This window comes from Pundamilia nyererei, unplaced genomic scaffold, assembly GCF_000239375.1.
Source record: "Pundamilia nyererei isolate P.nyererei 1_Seehausen unplaced genomic scaffold, PunNye1.0 scaffold00007, whole genome shotgun sequence".
In the NCBI taxonomy this organism is placed as follows: domain Eukaryota; kingdom Metazoa; phylum Chordata; class Actinopteri; order Cichliformes; family Cichlidae; genus Pundamilia; species Pundamilia nyererei.
Genome location: NW_005187408.1, coordinates 967,992 through 986,768, shown reverse-complemented (window position 1 = coordinate 986,768; position 18,777 = coordinate 967,992). Strand labels below are relative to the sequence as shown.

General features: G+C 39.3%; 1 protein-coding gene across 4 annotated transcripts in view; it reads right to left on the bottom strand.

The window, feature by feature from the left end:
* Window positions 1–18,777, bottom strand: part of ctnnd2a (catenin (cadherin-associated protein), delta 2a) — a 255,957-nt gene that overhangs the window by 38,461 nt on the left and 198,719 nt on the right. For all 4 annotated transcript variants that reach the window (XM_013915545.1, XM_013915542.1, XM_013915547.1 and 1 more), the window contains exons 16-18: window positions 9,060–9,177; window positions 4,615–4,797; window positions 1,777–1,950 (exon numbers count right to left, since the gene is read on the bottom strand). In XM_013915545.1, the coding sequence (XP_013770999.1) occupies window positions 1,777–1,950; window positions 4,615–4,797; window positions 9,060–9,177 (475 nt within the window). The remainder of the gene's footprint in view (window positions 1–1,776; window positions 1,951–4,614; window positions 4,798–9,059; window positions 9,178–18,777) is intronic.

Below are 18,777 nucleotides of genomic sequence, written 5' to 3'. Positions count from 1 at the left end.
CTGAACATAAAATTCACCCACATGTTCAGGTGTTAGCAACATCCACTGATGTCAGCACATGTTCCCTAAACCAGTGCAATGAAGGGCAGTCATTGCAGGCCTTCTGGCAACCCTATGAGACCAGAGATTGGCAGTGTGCAGTCTGTTCCAGATAGTCTGGGTAGAGAGCTGTCAACCAAATGGTCCTGAGAGACAAGACTACAAATCTGTAGAAGAGTGCTTATGTGCTGACGGGGTGAGGAAACAGTCTTCTTGTGGTGTTCTTTTCTTGAGACACCAACTTCACGGCCTGTCTCCAAAATTCCCTGTTATATGGAACTTGGCCTAACTTGGAGATGGCGCTAGGCCTCACTTGAAGCTGCCCTATGGCACTGGTCCCATCCAGATCAGTCAAATGTGGAGTGCTTAGAGCAGACACCAACTGACCGCTGTAGCAGTGTCCTTGTTCACAGGTGCTGACAATCAGGCACCTGTTTGTCAGCACCTGGGTACCACAAGCTCAAAACAAAGAGTCAATAACATCAACTCGGATTTTCAACCGGATTTTCCTTACAAAGTGGCACCATATAAGGGGAAATACACTGGCTTTCCAATAGTATAAGATTTATTGCCAAGAAGCATTGTTACAACAAAGAAAAATCTACCAAATTCAAGTTTCCTTACTTTTTGTGCTGAGTTTCAAACGTGTGATTCCCTTAAGACAACCCACCCCCATCATTTCCTTCTCCTCCTCCACCCTTGATTATTCTAGAGACCCCCTCTTCTATACCTGTCATGCTCCGACTGTCTGTCTACTCTACTGTCGATGGAAATACCAATTCAAAATGAGTTACAAACACATCCCATACACATCTACAGGTCCACTGAAGCATACTCTCACAGTGTCTCCCCTGTCTGTCACTCCCTCTTGAGTTCATATTTTCATAAACTGCATTTTTTGGATCAAATAAATACTTCCATTAAGTTTCTCACATAGTCTATTTATGACCAACAATGTCTGGCGCAGTTTTTATTTTTATTTTTATTTTATTTTATTAAGGTCAAGCTAAGATTATACCCACACACTTTCTGCCTTTTACCCTTATATAAACCTCCCTCAAGGCTACAGCTGCCCCCACCAGTGCTCTCCAATATGACATGACTCATACATTATTACCATTTAGCTGCCTCCGTTGGTTGCCTGTTGTTGAACCCTGGCTCTACTCCCTGTGTGTACAGGTTTGGAGCATTTACATTATTAAAGTAATTACATTCCTACTGAGCAACGTGCAATACTGCATTACATAGAAGACATAAAAACACGAGACCGAACTCAAAATATTTTAAAGTCAGCAGGATGCTGCAGTGAGCAAAAAGATTATTAATTCAAAAGAAAATTACCTTTTTTTTTAACCTATGTGGTTATGGAGGCAGAAGACTTTTCATAGGTTTTGCTGCATTTGACTGTGTACAATGAAGCTCTTGGCACCAGGCATGCATTTTCACACAGTTTACTTGCACACGTTCAGCTTATACATGCATACTTAAGTATTTTGACCAACATATAATGTGAATGTGCACATTTATCTATGTTTTTTCAGAGCACAAGACCTGTGTACAATTAGTAAAGTGTGTCTCTGCATTCACTGCACAGCCACTGTGTGTTAGGACAAGCTAAACACATCTGCACTTGCAGTTGTATACTCATCTGTGGTTGTATAATTCGACAATTTATATTTGACAAATATAATATAACAAGGCAAACAATTTTGAAAAGCATGTCAAATCTAGCATTACCTTCCAGCTGCCTGCAGCCAGGTTCTGCAGAGCCCCAGCTGCACCCTCTAGAGTGTCAGGATTGGAGCATTCAGACAGCAGGGTGAGGTAGGGCTTGACGATGGTGGGGTGCCACAGCATCTGAACTCCTTTGGGGGGCTCCGCCGTGTCGGGAAAGGGGCCCACGCCATCCCACTGTGAGAGATGAGACAGAGTGAAATAGCTTTTTTTATGTTCATTTATATTCATGAAGAAATACTTTAAGGAAACCGTTAACTCCATTCTCACAATCACATTTTGTTTTACCCTTTAGGAAACTTTTTACTTTATTTAAAACCAAAAAATAGCAACACTTCAGTGTGGTTGAACATTTTAATGACATTTTTCACCAATTCTAGGAGAAATAAGCGACTGTGAAATCGTAGGATGTTCCTTTTTCTGTTCTTCCATGTAAAGCTTACAGTGATTCTATAAAAACCTGCATAAGAAATCTGAATGAACTTTTGTATCTAAACACATTTTTTATGTCGGAGTGACTGAATTCACACGAGAAAAGCGAAATGCACTGCCCCTGGTATACCCTGACCTATTAGAAAAATTACCGAGACACTGAGTAAATCACTCCTTGTCAGCTTAAGAATCGTGATGGATGGATGAATAGCGATAAAGGTGTTGAAGGGCTTAGATAGAAGGGAGATGCATGATCTGAAACGACAGTGAGAGCTGCAGAAGGAGAAGACACTATGAGAGAATGTCTCACTGCTACATTTGCTTTGAGCAATAAACATAAAGCTTTACAGCTAGCTCTCACTTCATCTTTGTCTTTTTTCATTGCAGAGGAGCCTTTCTTGATGTCTGAACTTCTTTGTTGGCTGACATACCCACACCTTTTTCATGTAGGCATACACCAGCATCTTTCTCTCTCGTTTTCTCTTCCTCTTAATTCTCTCTTGCATGTCATTTATATTTTTCCCTGATTTTTCCTCCTTCTAATTCTTCTTCTCTCTCTCTGCCTCTCTCTCCTGATTTCTCTGTCTCTTTCTTGCATGCTTGACCCTTTTTCCTAATTTCTTATTCTGCTTCCGTCCCGCTCTTTCCAGTTCTCAGTTTTTCCTCTCCCTATCGACCTCCTCGGTTTCGCTCTACTGCATCGTCTCCTCTTCTTGTCTCAAGGTAAACCAAGCTAGTGTATATCTTGAAAGAAGCACTGTGGCATGTGTGTGTTTGTGTGCAACTGAGTGTCACTATCTGTTTTTATCTATGTACAGATTCGATAAGAAATCATAAAACTCAAAGCGCAGATTAAAGCACTACACAAAGGAGCATCAGATGATTCACAATAGCCATTCTACATATTTAACACACATATATGTTGCTAAACGCCCTAAAATAGCATTTTAAAATACATTTACTTCAGTATGGTGTTATTAACCTTTTCATCTTGGACTTCCTGTTTTGAGTATTTGCTTATTTGCATCTCTGATGCAAGCTGGATCTCCTCCACTGTGTCAAAATGTTTTATCTTCAACTTAAGTTTTACTTTGGAGAAGAGGAGTGATTTGTGGGGGAATAGAGGGTTCGGTGAATAAGATGAATGAAGAAAAAAAGAATGTGTTAGTGTGTCCAAAAACATCTGTGCCAACTTTTCTCCCTGAAATGTGTTTGGATGTTGAAGAAGAACTCCTCGATCACAGCCTTCCCCCTGGGGGAAAAATTCACAGTGCAAAAACCCTGTGAACATCAAGGAATAACAAGCGTGCTGGCCCGCTGCCTTGTCTACAGGTTTGAACATATTTGCTTTTTTGAGAAAGTTTGAGGTCCGTGCTAATCCTGCAGTACAAGTGGTCAGACCTGCACCACTACAATATCAATTCAAATACATCAGAAACCCTGAAAGCAGAGCAGTAATACAATAGGAGAAACCCTTAGCACAATTAAATCAGGTGTGCCTTTTATATATCAGTTATTTAAAATACATTAAAAATGAAGTCATATAGTCAGACTGCTAAATACCTAAAAAAAATGCCAATTACACAAAATATCAACAATTCCAGGAAAACATTTTCCAGTAGTTCATTAGGATTGTTTCGGTCAAGTTCAGGCTCCCTGATCTTCCGATCTTAACTTGTTTTCTCTATCTCTCTCTCTTGGCTTCAACTCTAGACTTTCTCAGTCTGTCAGCCTCCCACTAACTACTATCCCTGCTTCATTTTCATAGGGTTTTATAGTGTATACCTCTGGGGTTTGACCTTTTGCTACTTCCCATTATCTATCCCTCTATTCATCAGTGTGTATTCCCTCCTGGCAGTACTGACTGCTTTGCTTTGATGGTTGAAATTTGGCCTCAAATTCTTTTCAAATTTAGTTTACTGATATTTTCATTTCATTTAAACACAGCTTTGCCAGAGCATTGAATGGATCATCACTGGTCAGCAACAAATAAAATAGAGACATATTCTTGATATCTAGTTTGGTTTGGGCCTCAAATTCACTTTGGTCCATCCGGTTAGCTCTGAAAGATGTAAGTAAGGTCTGTGTTTGCATACTTTAGGCCTGTCTGTGTTTAGGTATTTAGGAAATTAAGAGAAGCTGAGTGTTGAAGCCTTTAAAGGAAAGTTGAGGTCACAAAGACTCAATTATATATAAAGTTAAAGAGCAGAAATACCTCACACAAGCCAGTTAATTTGAAAAGAAACCAATGCTTTTCAGATAACCTTGAAGAGAAACTGATCTGCATTTAACTGCAGATCCCTGCTGAAAGGGATGTGTGGCAGGTTTCAGACATTCAATTTATTTAAAAAAAAAACTTTTTTAACTTGCTCACATCATCTGATTAGCTCCTATTTTCTGTGTCTTTACCTGGTCAGCTCCCTTCTTTTTCTTCTTCTTCTTGCCCCAGCAACCGGAGCTCTCTCCATCGCGACCATTGGCATCACAAAGCAGGCCATCCAGCTCTTCCAACCCCCCTTGCTGACCATGAGATGTCTCAGCAGCCAGTCGGTATGACAGGTTCCTCAGGATGCAAACACAGTTCTCCACAGTCTGCGAACAGAGCGAGATGGGAGAGATGAAGGCGGAAGAGAAGGTGGGGAGAAATAAGATGAGATCAATGAAGGGAGAGGTTTAAATGAAAAAAAAAAAAAGGTTGAGATTGAAGATTTGTGTTTGATGCCATTTAATGAAACATCTCGCTTGAAAACACCGAGCAAACTCAAATTCAAAGAACGGTAATAAAAACCACCCACTCTCTCACTTTTACACTATCAGCCTTCCACCCGCACTCAGGAGCCAGACAGATGGAGAGGGTGAAAGACAGGGAGGGGGGCGGCAAGTGAGAGGGAGAGGGAAAGGAAAGAACAACAATAATCTCACAAGTAATATTCTTCTGCATATTGTTAGCTCTGACTTTGAAATGAGATTAGCAGAAACTCAGGTAAATGAGGAAAAATGACAAACCCAATATATTATATCACACCCCATTAAACATGAAGTTTCGAGGCTCACCCAGTAGCCAGAGAACATGCGTGTACTCTTGAGTCTGAAGGAAAGCCGATTCTCTAATAGTGTATATTGTCTCTTCTTAAGTGTGTGTGTTCTGTTTTGTTTCTTTAACTGATTGTGTGCACTTGCATACGTGTGCGTCGCTGACAAAGGGGAGACATCAAGTCAACAGAGTGGAAATTAACAAAGACAAATCATCAATCTTCACTCAGTCTGACTGTTGGTTTAGACAAAAACAACTAAGGAGTGTAATTGAACACCCTCAAGAGATGCTGCAAACAAAACAATGTCTCACTCCAGTGAGCTGCAGTCATATTTGAAATTCTATTCTCACGTTATTATGGAGCGATGTAGGAGAAGTTACACTTTATTTACAATTTGCTGTGACATTTTGGATTTCGATCTATTATTTCACATTTCTTCCGTACCCTTTTGTTTCTAGGTGCACTGTGCAGGGAAATTAAGTTGACAGGTAAACGGATTCTGTTATATGTCTTGTCAAAGCAGGGAGGTCAGAGGTCAGGGCCAGTTACAGATCAGCACCTCTACACCTGGGTGGGATTTACGGTTCTCTCAGGAACACAGAAGTTATGCACTCCAAACTGTGACAGGAAACTTTTGTAACACCAAAGCTAGAATTCATTGTTCTTGTATTTATGACCTTTATGCACTTTCCAGCCTAGAGTCTTAGAAGCTGGAAGTCCACACATAACAGCCATCCAGTAAGCTTCCCTATGCAATGAGACACACTAAATGTAGGCTGTTAAATCTCAATATTATATATTAGCATTATATTGGCTGTGTATGTAGAATGATGGGTCTAGTCTATTCAGTCTTGCACCATCAATTTCAATTAGTGTGTCTGCTAAGTTAATTGACTCCTGGCAGTGTGCTATTATATAGTGGGAAACCTGATTAAATGTCCTTAAAACTTAATTGCTTCTGTGCCTTGTGTAGAGCAGAATGGCAGTAATCTAGAGATTTTCTTTAGTGCTTAAGCTATGTCACATGATATATCTATAGTGGCCACTCCTCAGATCTAATGTTTCTCTGTCCACGGTTATTGAACACGTCACGAGCAGAAGGCCATGTTGAAACAGTTCAAATAGAATCAACACCTATAGCTTTAACAAAGTGTTGCACAGAGGGCAAAAAAACAGAAAACCTCTTATACAGGCACAATATAAAACATTAAAAATCTATTTTTAATCATTCACAGGAGGTCAAACCCTCCAGAAAGTTAGCATTCAGTGTTAATGTTTGATGAACTAAAGGTAATGTGTTGGCTCTATCCTTGCCCAAATCAGCTTTCTTTAACTATTGTGCTGTACGTTGTAGTAATTCAAAGCTAAGTTATAAGAACACGCGCCTGCATTTCAGCAGTGCTGTGGTGACATGGATTATGTGATGGTATATTTATTACACCATCACATCACTGTGAATCCATAACTAAGATCAGTAAAGGCATATCTACCGAACCACAGAGTTTGTAGTTAAAAACAATAACAAGCACTGCTATTGTAATACAGCAGCTATATTACATTGTGCTCTGATTTTCTATCTTTAGTAACAGAAAGTTGAAATATTAACATTTTAATGGAAGTCAAAAGACATTTGGGGATTCAGCATTATTAGTCATGTTTAAATGATTGGTGATAACAACAGTTTTTTTTTTCTATATGTAAATGGTAAATTGTTTTAAAAGTGAAGAGACAATAGCGTCGTTTTATTTAGTCATAGTAACTGTAGATTCTGTGCAGGCCATTGGTTGGACAATTGCTCAATAAGAGAACCCATTCATAGTGTCCAAAGACTTACGTTATGAGATGTTATCAAGCTGCCTAAGATAGCTGACATCGTTCCGGTCTTAAAGAAAAAGACTTACTCTTACAGTGTTGTCTGAACGGCACAGTTATTTACCCCGGCAACAGTGTTGCAACAGGGACAGGTTAGGAAAGACACTGTGCACCTTTATTAATTATTTTCATTTCATCCACTTTCATTCATATTATTCTAGTAAATGAGAGACACTGATCACCCATCAATACAAACACAATAACAGAGTCACCTCGAAGCAATACCTTAATCAACAATATGTTTTTTGTATATGTGGGTTCTTCAGTTACATGCATGGTCCTACTGTGCAGCATCGATCATAATTGCATATTATTATCTTTTATATTTGATGAAATTCCTCATTATTAATGGTTTATAAAATGTAATTTTACAGTTTTGACTTCAACAGTCCCATACAACCATATCTATATCTGCTTATTCTCACGCCCCCTTTACTGTATTATCTGTGTTTGCCACCAAATATTTGCAGATGTTCAAAAAAGGTTTATTAAAGCACAAGGACATCGTGAGCAAACAGAGTGCATCGTGATTAAATTATTTATACGTTTAAAAATACATACTCTGAAGTAGTAACTTGATTATGTAACTGCAAATTCTACTCTTTGGAGAATGAATATGTAAATGAACGTGTAAGGTCACCGGCCTATTATCTGAAGCTCGAGAGAAATTTGGTCAATGTAGCAAGACAATAATCCAAAGCAGAGGTTTTTAAATGGCCTGGTTAAAGTTGAATCTTATTTAAATGCCTTAGCAGGAATTTAACTCTACAGTCCATGCTTGAAAGAAGCTCTGTGTGATGTGTAATTTAAACAATTCTGCAAAGAAAAGTGAACCAAAATTCCTCTACAGCAAGTTCACCCACTGTAGGTATCAGACATGTTTGGTTGTAGCTGCTGCAGATAAAATAGGCACATTCAATTGTGTTTAATGGATAATACTGTTTTAAAGGGGTTATAGTTTCCCTAAGTAAATGTTTGCACTCATGCACTCAACTTTATTTTAAGATCTGAAATGTGTGAAAAATGCACAAATACAAAGGACATTTACAACTTTTGCTGCCAGCCACTTTAAAATTTACGAATATGACCCTGTTATGTTACTTGAACAGCTTACATCTCTGAACAGTGCCTGCTGTTGTGTCTTATGGGATCAATTTTACCCAAGTAGTCAAAATAAATATATATATTTTTTAGTATTTCAATGGCAGGCCAAGACTGTTCCAACTCAACAAGCAGATAGGGAGGAAAACATAGTCTGCACAGAGCAGGTGAGAAAGGGAAAGGCAGACAGTGTACCAAATGAGCACATGGCTAATGTGTACCGCTACTGCAACAGCGACCGCTTGGTGGTTTCTCTGCCAATCAGTCTTTGTTACTGTGGTGGCAGCAGTCCTCCTCTGGTGACTGCAGTTAAACAGTGGAGAAGGGCGGGCAGTTAAACAGTGATTAAGGATAGCTATTTAGAAAGGCTGGGAGTCAGGGAGACCTTGAGAAGTCAGCCATCCACAACACTGTTTATGTACAGTAGTATTGACTGGCCCACACGTACTGTCACATGAACACACATATGTACACTGCACGCCAACATGAACATGGCCTCATACAGAAAAATGCAAAGTGAACCTAAACCTACTCAACTCTGACTACTGGCAGAGCTTAACTGGCAGGTAGAAATGTTGCAATACTTTGAATCTGGGCGTTTTAATTTGCCCTAAAGAGTTCATATTGATGAGCTGAACACTTGTTGAAAATTAAAACTTTTCTTCCTTGTGGCTACTGGCAGTGAAAAGAGGTGCAGTCATTTGTTTTGTTTCCTCCTGTGTGCTAAAAAGATTTCTGCAGTTTGTGCCTGTCTGTGATAAAAGGAGGATATGAGACACTTTGTAATTTAGCCTGAAAATGAACAATTTAAGTTACAAACACAAGCTAAGATTTTCAGAGTCGCACCTTGCTGTCGATCTCATTGCTGCCCAGAGAGGTCTGAATAACGTAGAGCAGAGCATCTGTCAGCCCATCACACTCCCTCATCCTTCGTCTCGCCTCCTCACCTGCTGAGCTTACGTTCCTGCAACACACATATGACAACAACTGGTTGGAGGGTGTGCTTTTCTCCGTATATGCTTATGCGTTTGCCAAATACACGGGGAAAGAAAGAGAGCTGATTGAGGAGGGAAGATGAGACAGGATGACAGATGAAAGAAAAAGAAAGCTGGTAATAAGAGCTGTGTAGAGGCAGAGGGAGAGAGAGAGAAACAGATACTGGGGAACCTGGCACTTCTCCCTAAACTAAACAATTGAAAAAGGAGCATTAAAATTCTGGCTACATCTCAATCTATGCCCTGAAGGCTCACTTCAATTTAAAGCACTTGACTTGAGTCCAAAAAACGGGAAAGGGAAAAAAGAGCCACTTTAGTCAGACAGTTGGTGGCTGAACTTCACAGCCAACAATCACACCAACGCTGCTTTGATAATTTGACAATATTGTTCAGTATATTATTAGCAGCTTTGCCAATATGATGCACAGAAATAATGAATTGAATTTTGATTGAACTGGAAGTTCAGGTGGGCGTTGGGCTGGATTTGTTTGGGTTTCAACAAGGAACTGCCTGTGATACAGAAACACTTTGTACGAGACAGTGACTCATTTGTCTGCATTAATAAAATAGAAAATGAAACCGAGGTGAGCAGCATGAGCTAAAATTTATATTATACTTGCCTGAAATAATCACTTTAATGCTCAGTTCACACTAAAAAAAAAAAAAACAGCACATCACGAAACATTGACACAATCTAGCAAATGTCCCGCATTTTGGCACTCAAGATCAAATCAGATTTAGAAAAGCAGAGAAACAACATGCAAAAACAACAACAACACAAAGACAGACACAAGAACATAATGAAAAAGAAACTGATTTTAGGTGACTCATTATTAGCCACAGACCAAACTGCACAACAATTACATTGCAGTGAGTCACTGCAGTGCAGGCAGATTAATTATGAAGTATAATTTATGTAAATTCAGTATAATAAACTTCTATTAATAACACATACTCCATATCATTTCAGGCCTTCAGCTATACACTAACAGAAAAAAGTTACCAATGCTGACAAATAGTGTTAGAGTCACAATCGGTTTAGCATGTGTGTAGCTGTCTGTCAGTGACAACGTATGAGACAAACATCGATTTCTACTTTCTACTTCTATTTTTGTCTGTGAAGGTTCTCAGTCATCCAGGCCATAGTAGTCTAAAGAGCTTTGAAAGAAAAGCGTCTGGACTCTTCAGTTCTAAGAGCAACTCCCATAGAGCCCTATGGGAGTGTCCCCAAGAGGGTCATGGACCCCCTATTGATCCTCTGTCTAATCACACAAGCCAAGGTGTGAAAAAGGTCACAATCAGCCAAGGTTTTGGGTGAATCCACTGTAAAACCTAGCCCCATCCTATCATGTGATTTAGGCTACGTCCACACTAGCCTGGTTAGATTTGAAAACGGCGTTTTCTTCTGAAAACGCTTCGCGTCCACACTAGAGTTTTCAGTTGTTTTCACAGAGTTGCTCGTCCACATTGAAACGTCCGAAAATGCTTACGTTCCACTACTGCGCATGCGTGAAACGAATTTCTGTCTGCCGCTTATTTACTTTCCAGCTCTTTCAAAAGTCGCGGCAAAATGTCGAGGAAAAGCACCGAGTTTTTTAAATGGACTAACAATGAGGTGGAGTTGTTGCTGCGAGTAACACAAAAGTACAAAGTTGCAAAAGCGAGTGAGAGTTAAAGAATTTGAAGAAAAGCTATCTGAAGCATGTACAGACTGATATTAATCTTTAATAGGGCTGTCAAAATTGAGAGCAAACAAAACAACTGCTGTATAATGCCCTCCGCTATCTTAGTTTAATTGGTCACATGACTGCATCATATGACTAATATGCGTCATCGTTTTAGAAAGTGTTTTTGCTGTCCACACTGCGACGCGAAAGCACCGTTTTCAAATGTATGCGTTTTCGAGAGCGTTTTGAAAACGCTGAGTTTTCCATGAGTGAAAACGCCGTCTCAGTGTGGACGGGAGGCTAAAACGGAGAGAAAACGATGCACTTTTAAACAAAAATGCATTAGTGTGGACGTAGCCTTAATGAGGTCAGAAGGCCCAGGATGTAAGTGGGGATCTCAAAACTGGATTATAGATGGCAGACAGTTGGTCGTTCACAGTGGATATAGATGTCTTCTTTCACTCCTCTTTCAAACCATCTTTCTTCTCTGTCCAAAATGTCAACATTGGCATCCTTGCAGGAGTGACCCTTGTCCTTAAGATGCAGGTGAAGAGCTGTTACAATGAAACCATTTGAATATTGGATTCTGTGTTTCTTCACTATATGTATTTACTGGTTGTTACAAAGCAGCTCAGTTACATGATAAATCAACACATCTACATACATTCAAAGCCACAAAATCTATAGTAGTTTCACACTCAATATCTGTGTTTGGAAAATGAGTATGACAGATCAAACTAGTGCTTTTAAAACATTTACGGTTTGGTGTTCTCTTTACTATTGACTTTATTATTATTATTATGTGTTGACCTGCAGAGAAAAAGAGGTATTTTATTCAAGAAAAGATCTGGCCAAACACATAAATTTAACAAGAGGATGTGCAACAACCCCTTGTAACCGCTGCTGTCAAGGTTTATGTTTAAACAGTTATATAGACATAGTACAAAGATGATCCACATGGCAGGTGTCTCAGCAAAAAGCCTTGGCTGTTCAAAATAGAAAAGGAAATACGTTTTGCGAATGAAGACATATAGGCAAAGACCAGATCCACTAGAATGACTCACCCTGGTCAAACGTTTTCTGGTCACAGTAAGAGCAGACGCACAATTTAGTGCAGACTAAATTCAAAAATCAAATACCAAATTCAGCTTTTAAGGAGACCGTGCTCATTGCCACTGTGGAACATGATTTGGGCTTGATTCAATATCTCAGGGACCAGGCAGCTTGTTGTCATGGATTCAGTTATGAATTCTAGATCAAATATTTAAGTAATTTAAGATAATGCAAGGCCATCTGGAAGTCTAAGTTTCACTGAAATCTAATCTTCACACAAGGAAAGCACACTTGCAAACAGACCCAGAAATGACTCTAAAAGAAAAGCTATGGAATATTTAAAGCACCTTTAATGCACCTGCACAGTTTTCCAGCCACAGCTAATCAACAAAAAAGAATGTGCTATTAAGTAAAATGACCTGTATTTGTATAGTGCTTACTTAGTCCCTAAGGACTCCAAAGTGCTTTACACGTTCAGTCATCCACCCATTCACACACTGGTGATGGCAAGCTACATTGTACCCACAACCACCCTGGGGCGCACTGACAGAGGCCACCGGGCCCTCTGACCACCACCAGCAGGCAACGGGTGAAGTGTCTTGCCCAAGGACACAACGACCGAGACTGTCCGAGTCAGGGGTCAAACCGGCAACCTTCTGATTACAAGACCAACTGCCAACTCTTGAGCCACGATCGCCCCAAGTACCCAAAGAGTTAGATGCAGATTTGATAGGCAAACCCAGAAACTACAACTCAACTCAAAAAAACCTTTTGTGGAAGTCCTTCAAAGATTAAAGAGTGTGAACGCCACCAGTTACATACACTTGTGCAAGGTAACAGGTCACACATTTTCTGTAACTATATAGCACTTTATAGAGGATGTACTATGTGGGCTCAGACAACTGGTGAAGGAGCGAGACGAAAAACAAACAAAACAAACATTAAAGAGTGGTGACACCAGTTTAAATATCATTCTTTTAAATCTGAAATGTCAGAAACGAAATGAGACAATACCTTTGTATAGTTTGAACTTCTTCAAGTTCATCTATCATAGTGCCATAATAAAGAGATCACTAGTCTAGGGAATGAGATCTTTCAAATATTGCACTGATGAGAAAAGGAGAAAAGAAAGGGAAAGACACAAGAACTCAATTAAAACTTCACGTTCACGGCTCCCTGCTTCCAAGAGAAGGTCAAGTCATTTTCACCCTCTTTGAATGCTAATGGGCAAACAAGCACACGATGGAAATGCCGCTTAACGGAGAACTATTCTCTGTCAAGTTGATATAAAACAACATAACAGTGAAAACACTTCACCTTGACTAATGTTTAAGCAGCAAAGACAGGCGGAAGGTGGGTGAGAAAGAGGGAGGGTGAATTATTTACTGCTTTAACACCGGCTTTAGCCTTGAATATGTCGACTTCTACAGAGATTTGCATCATGTTCTTTTATATGATGCCTCGTCATGAGTGGAAGAGACGACACTTAGCAATGCAACATGAATCTTTTATTGAGAGCTTTTATAATATTAGGTTTTTAGCTTGCATACATATATAATACAAAGGTAGATGCTTAAGCAAGCAATGATATGCGATCACACGTTTTCATAAGCCCGTCACACTCCCTCATCCTTAAGCCAGTAGCATCTAATGATGGACCCTCAACTATACAATATTTTGGCTTTGCAATTATAAATGACACATTTTTCATGATGTTCAAGAGGTCGTCAGGAAGGAAGCGCTAACTAACGATTTCCAGGAAAATAAAGCAAATGTTACTCTTCACATTTCAGTTTCTTCTGGGTACACTGCCAACATCATTCCATATTTACCTTGCCATGTTTACAGCTGTGCGCAGCTGAGTGAAAAAAGAAGCTCTTAAAGGCTAGACCATAAAAAAGAAGTTTCCCACATTTTTGTAGTTTATGAAATACTAAGATGATCAGACCAGACTGTCATTTTTATAAGTATACGGTTATCTCCTATATTCTTTGCTTAATAGCATTTGTATGTCTGCTATTTAAAGGCCTTTGCACATGGATGGGTTCAAGTATGTGTGTAGTTTGTGTGTAACTCTCTGCATTTGTGTTATGTGCACATGTGCCTGTTAATCTAGTGGTAATGAAGCATGACGTATTGCACCATTCTGCAACACACCTTTTCTTAGATATAATTTAGTGAGACAACAGTGAGGTCAGAATTTCTTCAGCAGAAAAAAAGCATTTTATTAAATAATAGTTTGATAGATTAGATTTAAACCAACTTGTTTGTTTTAACCAGTTTCATAGGGACGCTGGTAACATAATATATGTACATGTGCATTACAAACGGTAAAACCCTTTGCATGAGCTTCAGAAAACACTAAAGTGAAAGAAAAGGTTTTCTATTACGTGTGTGTGTGTGTGTGTGTGTGTGTGTGTGTGTGTGTGTGTGTGTGTGTGTCTGCTTAAATTTAACCAGTAATCTCTACTATTTAGTGAGTCCATTACAGGTTTACAGTTCATCCTATCTGATGTCACTCCTCATTAATTTAGCCTAACTCATTAGCCTGCATCATTAAATAATTACCTACTGAGCAAAAAGACACAGAACTTGATTAAGCATCCCATTCAAACTGTTAGCTGCAGTGAAGTAACAGCGTAGTTCGTTTAGTGGCAGTGCCAAACAAGCACGACATTTGACTACTGCAGCTCAAAATATTTGGAAAAACTCATTGTTTGCTGGTTCTAGTTACGGCAACATTTCCATCAAATGGTAAAGTTCAATCAGTTCTCTCTTCCTTCCAGTAAACACTTTTTGTGGGGAGAATCACGCAGAGAAGTTTTGACATATTAATATGATTTCTGGGAATCAAATTTAGAAAAACAAATAAAGAAAAAACGATTGAATGTCAAAATAGTAAAAGCAGAGAAAGGCATGCATATATTTTTCTTTTTTATCAAATTCCAACAAAAACAAGGGAATGAATAAACTGAAAAAGAAAACAATGAATTACGTTCATGACAGTTAATTAAAGGGGATCAAATAGAAGATGTACCAAGCACACCTAATTAACCGTAGATCCCAGATCCCAGAAATCCTTCAAAATCCAAAGAAAACTGTGGCGTGGGTGTGAATGTGATTGTGACTCTTTATATGTTCATAGTGACAGTCGGAGTGAAGGAGAGCGGCCGTGGCAGCGGAGCACGAGTATCTGTGTCCCATTGTAAAACCACAGTAAAACCAGATGTCAAAATAAAGAAATGCTGTCACCACGCCCGTGTCTTGTACGTGTGTAAAGGGTCCAACTTCACAAAAACATTTATGGTATTAGAGCAAAAGACTCGAGTATAATTAAATGTTTCTATTACAACTCAACAAGAAATATATAAGAAATTCATAAACTGTTAAGTTCCTGGTTTCTGCTGTTGGTGTCTAATAAAGGCATAAAAATACAACACATATTTCCACAGCCAACTGGGTAAAACAACTTACAGTTAACTTATGCACACTGTTTACTGGTCGTCATGCAGTTTTTTAACACCCTGTCACACAGCTTTATCTTTAAAGCACTAGGCAGTCGATTTTCTACAAAATTAAAATACAGGATTTGAATATAATATTGCTCTAGTTTGTCAGCGTATGCATATAGCCACCATTAAAAGTGTTGATTAGCTTATATACAACGCTAAACAATTCATTATTATTTTCTGAAAAAGTAGCATCCATGTGTACATGAGAAAAATTTCACTAACAAGCTTCCTGCTGTCTGCAGACGCTGGTTTGACAACTATTAAAATATTGCCAGTTGGACATGTTTTCCACCAATTGCACTGTTTTAAAAACACAAGGACATTTATACATTTTTAATTTGACATTGATTTTCTACTACAGGGTGCAACAGCGTACCTCGGCAAACAATCTGATAGTCACTGATCGTAACACAAATCCCTTTTCTTTTCTTTTTAGTTGTTATAAAATTGGTGCAATATTCATGGGATTTACATGGACACGAGTGAATCCGAAGACAGATGGTCTTCTAATGTTGCTCAAGGAACAAATGACTACTGAGTGACTTTGTCTCAAACAGCTGGTGTGTGGTGGCTCTGCATAAATGTCTGGCCATGTGTGTATGTGTGTCATTGAGGGCACAGGCAGCAGAGGGTTCATCACCAGATGGAACACATGCAAACAAACCTATTAATACCCATAAAATAAATATGGAAACAAACTCTTTCGTGACCACGCATTTAATTCTCGATCAACCAAAAATCAGTCCTTTCCTCTATGCACATCTGTGGGTGTCTGAATGGAAACGAGCTGAAAGCATTCACGAATAGAACAAAAACATGCAAACGCATACAAAGGGTGTGTGTAAGGCACCAGGTAGTTGTTTTCTTTTCTTGCTTGGCTACAAACCAGCAACCTGAAGGGAGTTAAACAGCCTCTGAACGGAGGAGAAGACCTTGTGTCTGGCTTGATAACGCCGTAACAAGATGGAAAACAGTGCTGGGCCGTGAAGGATTTGCCAAAGTGGACAGTCTGATTGATTAAAACAAGCATACTTTTTCACACACTGATTGCCAAAAGTAATAATTGCAAAAAGAGCTTTAAAATAGTGTGCAAAATTCTGGTGTAGGCGACCAAGAATCCTCTCAGCTAGTCTGATTGCACACGCGGCGTCATGCATGGAGCCAAAAACAAATATGCAGAAATGCACACATTCATGCACACCAGAAATACAGCTGTGTGTGTGTTTTTTTTCTTTATGGTGGAAACAAATTAGCATTTACATACACATACACACTTGAGCATATACTGTACATGCAACACCAATAAGTACACATAGAAATATGGACTCTCATGCGCCTACACAGCCACACAAACACACACATCAAGGAGATAATAAGAGGGGTGAGAGGTCTGAAATTGAGCTGCAGGTACACTGGGACCTGAACACTGTGGTCTTATGTCACTTTAACCCTCTGAAAAGATGGTGAGATAGAAAGCTGCCCCGGAGAGAAGCAGAAACACCTTCACTGCTATGTGTTAGTGTCTCTCTCTTATTGTTCTCCATGTCTAAATTCTCTCAGTTCGAATTTTTCCAACTTTTTCCTTTTCTGCCCTCTCGTACTCCCTCTCCTTTAGCACCTTTTACAATTTGATCTGTAGCTTTACAATGTGGAACAGCACAGTGACAGCATCATTTGTCTTCTTCCCCCGCATCTTTAGGTACCTACACACACATGCGCTCAAGTTCTATAAATGGTTTAGTGAGTTAGTGAGGAAAAATTGCTGAAAATCTACGTCATGTCATCAAAGTTTTAAGGAAATCTATCTCTATTGTGGCAAACAAACAGCTAAAAGAACAAACCAAGAACCAGAAAGGATCTGAGTCTTGTGTTGGACAAATCCAAAAACCCACACAAACATATTTCTCTGTAGAACCAAGTTCCTACAATTAACTATAGGAACAAACATAGAAAGATGTTGAAGATGAAAATGTGTTTGTCTGTGTTTTGGATGAGCTCATGTTTTAGATTCACCACTGTTTTTACTCAAACATTCCTAAATAGTCAACCGTAGGTGAATAGCGTGCTTAGCATGAAATGAAAACTCCTCAGCTCATTTGGCCTTAAAAGAAGCATTTAAAAAAGTCAATTAATACGTCTAATTTAAGTATTGCTCCCAGGATACATAGCCCATTTAGGATATAAAACTAGTCTGTGGTGCACTGTATAACTGCAAATGATACCAAAATTGACAAATATTACACAGAAGAATAACTTCATGATCACACTTAGGTATCATATAGTCTTTACCCATACAAGTACAGCTATACACACCCATATTATTTAGGTTTCCTATTAAATATATTATATATTTGTTTTTTGTACTGCAGCTGTAAGAACCTAATCGGTGGATAAAAAAGGTGGATATGCATACTAGTTAACATTAATATTAATAACATTTAGCCATGCAACATCACCTCTCTGGTGGTGAAAGTGGGCCGAGCTAGTGCTTGAGGTTGAGAGATAAGGGTTAGATAAAGCTGGGGTCAACTCAATGGATAATTTGTATTCCGGAGAGCAGCCTGGCTCTTTTCCAGTCTGGAGTTGCTCCACTGTCCCCAGTGAGGAAATGGAGCGATGGTACAGAAAGTTGGAGGGTGTGTTAACAGAACACACTGAGGATTTCTGTTACTGGACATTTGTGCAATTCACACTTTGTCCATACGGAATACCATGAATATAGATGAGGTTGTTTGTAAGTGCACTTGGCTAGGCCACCCTACATCATTTTGCAATCATGTACATATGTCATAGACACGAGCCGAGTTATCAAATGACGACCATAAATGATCAGGCCTGGCATACCTATACATTTAGTGAGGCTGTACTGGAAGTGTCTGGCCCCCACTTCTTGTGGGAGATCATCAATTTGTACCTCAGTCAGAACTTCAACAGCAATCGACAACCCTGTCACCTCACAGCAAGAAAGTCCTTTTTTCTTGTGGTCTCTGGGTCCTGTGCCTGCATGAGGTACAACTAGGTACCACAGCTTTCTTCCACAGTCCAGATACTTGCATGTTAGGTTAAACGGTGATTCTAAATTGGCAATAGGTGTGAATGTATAGAAGGTAAAGTATTTAACTGTATGACTATACGGGGAAAAAAAGTGGCTTGAAGTGTTGAGAGTCTAAACTGGTAAGTGAGACTAGAAAAGCCATTCCAGTCCATTCCAAAGGAGGAGGGGACCTTGAGTGTGAATGGTTCCACACTTCCTTTATTGAGGTTGGTGTGTAAAGCTGTGGCAACGAGGTGGTTGGAGGATCTTTTCTAGCTTGGTTACCTAATGCATTTTTAAATA